This window comes from Cryptotermes secundus, unplaced genomic scaffold (genome assembly GCF_002891405.2).
Source record: "Cryptotermes secundus unplaced genomic scaffold, Csec_1.0 scaffold1137, whole genome shotgun sequence".
In the NCBI taxonomy this organism is placed as follows: domain Eukaryota; kingdom Metazoa; phylum Arthropoda; class Insecta; order Blattodea; family Kalotermitidae; genus Cryptotermes; species Cryptotermes secundus.
The window spans coordinates 328,803-334,273 of NW_019729230.1; the positions used below are offsets into that span (position 1 = coordinate 328,803).

The window sequence follows — 5,471 nt, forward strand, 5'->3', positions numbered from 1 at the left end:
AGTGACTAGACACGGGGTTTTGATTGATAACTGAATATACTGAACGCTTAAAACTTGTAACTACAAATAACCAGAACAGTTGCACCAGTTTACACACACTATGGATCGCTACAGCTACAGGATAACATAAAAATCTTCTCTCTCTTCATGAGTCGTTGCTAGGTAATAGCTGCTAACAATGCAACTCAAGATTCAAGACTTACTGGACTACTGTGGAGTGCCCAGAAGCGGCTACCTCTTCTTGTTCCACTATGTGGCTTTCAGGCGCCATAGCACAATGTAAATAAGGAAGACTTCACAAGTCAATATTTCTGAACTAACAGACTGTCAGTCAACAGTAACCTAAAGAAATAACAGGAAATTGCACCACTGAACCTAGACTAGGGATGCTTGAACCACGTGATATCCAATCCATGCAAACACAACTCACTTTAATGCAGAAAACTGGAACGTGATATGGTTTATAATTACTTTTGATAGGATCTTGTACAAAAGATGCTGCATCTGGACCCAAACCGGAGACCCACCGCTAGCCAAGTTCTGCAGCACAACTGGATCCAACACAGACACGTGCTGCCCACACATCGCCTACCTCTGCAAGAAGCAAGTGTTATTAAGGTAGTACTGAGTTTCATTTCTGTGCAAACTATTGTGACAGAGAAAAGGAGGAATTGTGGTGGGGGATGTCGATAACTGACTTCAAACCAATAGCAGTAAACTAACAAGATAAGGTGATGTCAAAGGGTAGAGTGTGCAGTTTCTGTAGTGTCTGTTGCAGACACATTTTTTTGCATGTGAAAGCAGTGAGAAAAAGAATCATGGGTAAGGGCAGAAACCGCATTTCAACTGATATCAGGAAACTAAAGTGAGACAGTGTCCAATTATTCTAAATTTCTGTAATGTCAGCCACAAACACATTTGTATACAAGTTGTACAGTTTATTTTGTCACATGAGAATTCTGGTGACAAAACCTTACTTTCCCTTCTCAATTGCTGAAAGAAAGTGAACAACAACTGTATTGCCTGAAGTGTCACTGGGAATGAAGAGTGCATGAACATGAAGTCATACATAATAAGTGTCTTAAATCTTATTTGTGCCACTTCTTAAGTTTTCTTTATTCATTCTGTTCTGTTGCTCTAATTAATTATTGTAAAATGAATTGATAACACCGTCTAGTGTGACTCAGCATATATTTATATAAGGGAAATACTGCTGCCAGGACCTCAGAGGTCAGCAAATAACACCTCCAATCTCCTCTTTTGACAGAAGAGCCACAGAGACACAAACCTCGGCAATTCAAGATTTTAAATATTAATAAAACTAATAATATATTTTTAACTTAACACCGTTTTAACTTTAATAATTAAAAATCTTTATACAAAAGTTTAAGCAGATGTACTAGTGTTTCCTTAGCATGTTGTTATTGCCTTTGGAAGATGGTCACAACTGACCAAAACATGTAAAGGCACTATATAAATATACACTGAGTCACACTGGATGGTGCTGTCATTTCATTTAAGTAGGTTTTCTGTTCACAGAAGACTTTCACAGGATAGATGTTCTTGGTAATACAGTTTTAGAAATCACAGCTAACTGTGGATCTTAAAAAATAGGATGGGGGAGTGTGGACTGGATTTATCTGGTGTAGGATAGGGACCACTGGCAGGTCCTTGTGAACATGATAATGAACCTCAGAGTTCCATAAATTACTGAGAATTTCATGATTAGCTTCTAGAAAAGAACTGCTCCTTGAAGTTAGCTGGATATATCGAATCACCTGTATTTAGTGTTACATATACCTTATGTAGAGTTATTGGCATAACAGTTACCAAGCTGTGTGGGAAAGCTTCCTATGCAGTTAGAAAAAGAGAGATGTGCATTGAGTTAGAACTGCACTGTATAATTTTTCAAGATATTGTCATATGTCTGGGGTTCCGTGACAAGAAATGAATGGGTTCCAGAGTAGGCGAATATGTTTATTGGATAACTCATTTACAATTACAGCTACAGTCACTTTGAAATAACGTCTTCCAGATGATAACACCTGGCTAGTCTGTCGTCTTCTGACCTCTGATCTGGTCTCTTATCTTCCACAGTCACAGACACCTTCTTGAAGGATATCCATTGTAGCGGGAACTGCAGTAGCTCTGGGTTCATTCCCATCTGCCAATGTACATGTCACGTTTACGTGTTTACGATTGCCACCTAGGCAATGATGTATTATTCACTGTTCCTTGTTGTATGGGAAACATAGCTACTAAGCTGTTGTCTAGCAATGGACGCCCGCTCAGATATTCTGGCTTTTAGGTGACACGCCACAATATATAATTTCTATACTAATACTTGGACATCATCTGCACCCTTTTTCAGATATTATGTGTGTGTGTGTATATGTGTGTGTATGTGTAGAAGCATATTGTAGCTCAGTGTTTGTTTCATTTGTCCAGGGTGCAATGGCAGCCACATACCGTGCTATGAGCCAGAGTCCTCGGCCACCTCATTTAATGCCCGTGTTCACTTCAGAACTCGCGCAACGACGCTGGAGGAAATCCCGACCCAAATCATCTACAGAAGTATGAAATGATGATCTTAACACATGGATGTGTGTGTGACAGACTCTTTGTCAAGAGATATAGTGAAGTCAGTAGTGGCTATATGATGTGTGTGCAAGAATGCCCGAGAACACTGGGCATAAAACTTGTGTTGTAGTTTAAAGAGGAGTGATTCTGCATTCAAAGTGATTTGTGCCACTGAACTTTTCTCATTTTGGCTGTAACAGTAACCTACAATAAAATGCAGTGTTAGACAGCCATTCTGGAAGAAGAGGTTCGAAGCTAGTGATTACCTTGTCATCATGCTATGTAACAAAAGCTGGACAGGTAAGAAAAACCTATACACATTTCTTTCTTAAAGTTAACTTGGCTGTTGGAAGCCTGTACTTAGTGATACATTGCTTAGAGGTAAGTAAAGTTTATCCCTAAAAAAAAAATAATATTTTTAAAAACTTATAAATGTTCTTTCTCTATTCCCTTTCCAGAATTAATGCTGGATATATCAAAACGAAATGATGGAATGAAATCAGCTGTGTTCTTGAGTGTGTGCTCTTCAAACTCACTTCATCTCATTGTTTCATGTGGTATGACAGTGGCATTACTAGAAAACTGGCACATTTTCACAATAGAGAATATACTTTATGTTTGAGCATGGATTTTTTAATTGTTTAAGAATCCTCATATTTGCATCTCATGAGCCATGCAAGATTGTTTCTCCTTTATATCATCTTGTTAAATATCTTTCTGAGTGTAGCAGAATTGTAAGATTTAATTATTTGTGTTGTTCAAATGCATATGTTTGCGAATTCTAAACAGAAGTGCTTCCATACCTCTTTTATCTGTGACCAAATAATATTTGTTCATAAAATGAGAAGAGTGGAGTAACAAAATTGTGTACATGTGTTTTATATTTAATTCCTTGAGTGGTCAGTATCTAGTCCATCAGGAGCACTGCTTTTCCAGATGGAGGATTGACAGGTTTATGTGTTTATATATTTCTGTTAGGTCTTTAGTGTGACTGATGTACATTAACAGAGTCTTTGTGGCCCTAGTCATGCCACTGTAAACCCCTGAAGGTCACAGTTCTAGTTCAAATATTATGCGTAACATGCATATAAAATAATAAGTATTACTTCTAGAAAATTAAAAAATAAATAAAGATGCTAGTTCACTTCGTATAATCAGCCATTCAGCATGAAATTATGTACAGCAAGTCTATATTTTTGTGTATAAAGAACATATGAATTCTAAGTCTGCTTCTTGATAATTGGAAGCATGCATATTGTTGTCAGATTAACAGATGTCTAAATTGATAATGGTTGTGGAAATGATTTGTGCCAATGTGTTGTATAGATAAAGTATTCACACATGTAACTATAACATAAGGCAATTGAAGATAAAGCAGAGAACCTCTGTGAGGTGAGTGTGCTGCTCTTTGGCCTTACTTAGATATGCAGGTTTTTGCACCCACTACTTGTTTGGACATCTGATAATTTATTTTGTGCTTATTACATATGAATATGTAACATATTGAAAATAGAAGAGAAAAGAGAACTGAATAAAGGTTATATGCCATATTTGTGATTATTGTACCAGCATGGACTCTAAAAAGTATTGTGAATATAGATTGTTGATGAGTTAAAGTTAGTATTTGTGATGTAAATCAGTCCACTGTGTTTTTATAAGTTCTATGAAGAGAATTTAGAGAGACAAGCCTGACCAGAATCAGTTATAAAAAGTAAGTATGTACATAAGCACGCACAGACACACATACACATGTGCATAGAATACTTTCATTCATAGCTGTGCTCTGGTCTCGGAACAGAAGGAATAAGTTTTTGTTTTGTTTTTTGACTGCAAGCTTAGTGGACATGAAACTATTGATGAAAACAGGGAGGCATTCTCCACAGTTTTGGAATATTCTTGAGAATGAAAGAATTTAAATTTCAGTTGTGTGGCAACAGTAATGTGCAGTGTATAAATTCTCTTCTCAGGGTGGCATAGTTATATATATCTGGGCATGTCATAATGTTATCTGTGAAGTCACTCTAGAGTTCCAATATAGAATTCAGTATCTTCAATACTGAAGGCTTTTGTGATGATAGGATTTACACTTGAAGAATTGCTATGCTGTGAGATTTGAGATCTTCATGGCAGTGACTATGAAGATTTATGTCCCCTTGGATATGATTCCATGTACTTTGGTTGATGGATACCGTTGTTTTCAAAGAACATGCCACCTCCATCATCAGGGTAGAGTGGTAACTTTGTGACCCTGAGGATGAAAGACACACAGTGGTATCTGTCTGTAATCTATATTGCATCATATCCCAGGGCAGTAATTTTGAAGCATTGTTAATGATATATACCCACATATGTTGAAAGTTCATGCGCTCTTAAAATTGTGATATCCATTCACTTTATTTGAAGTGTAAGCACAATTCTGGAAGAATGTTGTTTTGTACAGTCACTGTGGCTAATGTTTCATTCAACTGAAGGCATCAAGCCCCCTGTTGGGGCTTTGTCTTCTAAAGATACCCTAGTGCATTTATTGGCATCTCTTCCCTACTACAAAACCTTCATCAGAGAGTCTTACCTAAATTCTTTTTGTGAAAAATCAAGTCAAATATGATATCAGATTATTTAATTTTTGGCTGAAATTAAGCTAGTGTAACATTGTACTCTCCAGTTACGGTAGCCGAGCGGTCCAAGGCATGTACTGTCTTTGCTCGCTTGGAAACCAGGGTCGTGGGTTCGAATCCCACTCAGGTCATGGATGTTTAGTTTGTGTGTGTGCATTTTTCTGTGTTTGTGTACAGGTAGAGGCCTTGTGATGAGCTGATCACCCGCCAAAGGAGTCCTACCGAATATGTAAGATCTAGAAAAACCGAAGTGAACGGAGAAGTTCGTGGAGGTAG

The 5,471-nt window shown here is 37.4% G+C and overlaps 1 protein-coding gene across 8 annotated transcripts in view; it reads left to right on the top strand.

The window, feature by feature from the left end:
• The window catches only part of LOC111865586 (ribosomal protein S6 kinase 2 beta), a 324,642-nt gene extending 319,403 nt beyond the window's left edge, over positions 1–5,239 (top strand). For 7 of the 8 annotated variants that reach the window (XM_023853748.2, XM_023853747.2, XM_033751885.1 and 4 more), the window contains 2 exons: positions 481–618; positions 2,449–5,239. In XM_023853748.2, the coding sequence (XP_023709516.1) occupies positions 481–618; positions 2,449–2,580 (270 nt within the window). In that variant the 3' untranslated portion in view covers positions 2,581–5,239. The remainder of the gene's footprint in view (positions 1–480; positions 619–2,448) is intronic. The other variant, XR_002842993.2, reaches the window with a different exon arrangement.
• Positions 5,240–5,471: the final 232 nt, after the last annotated feature.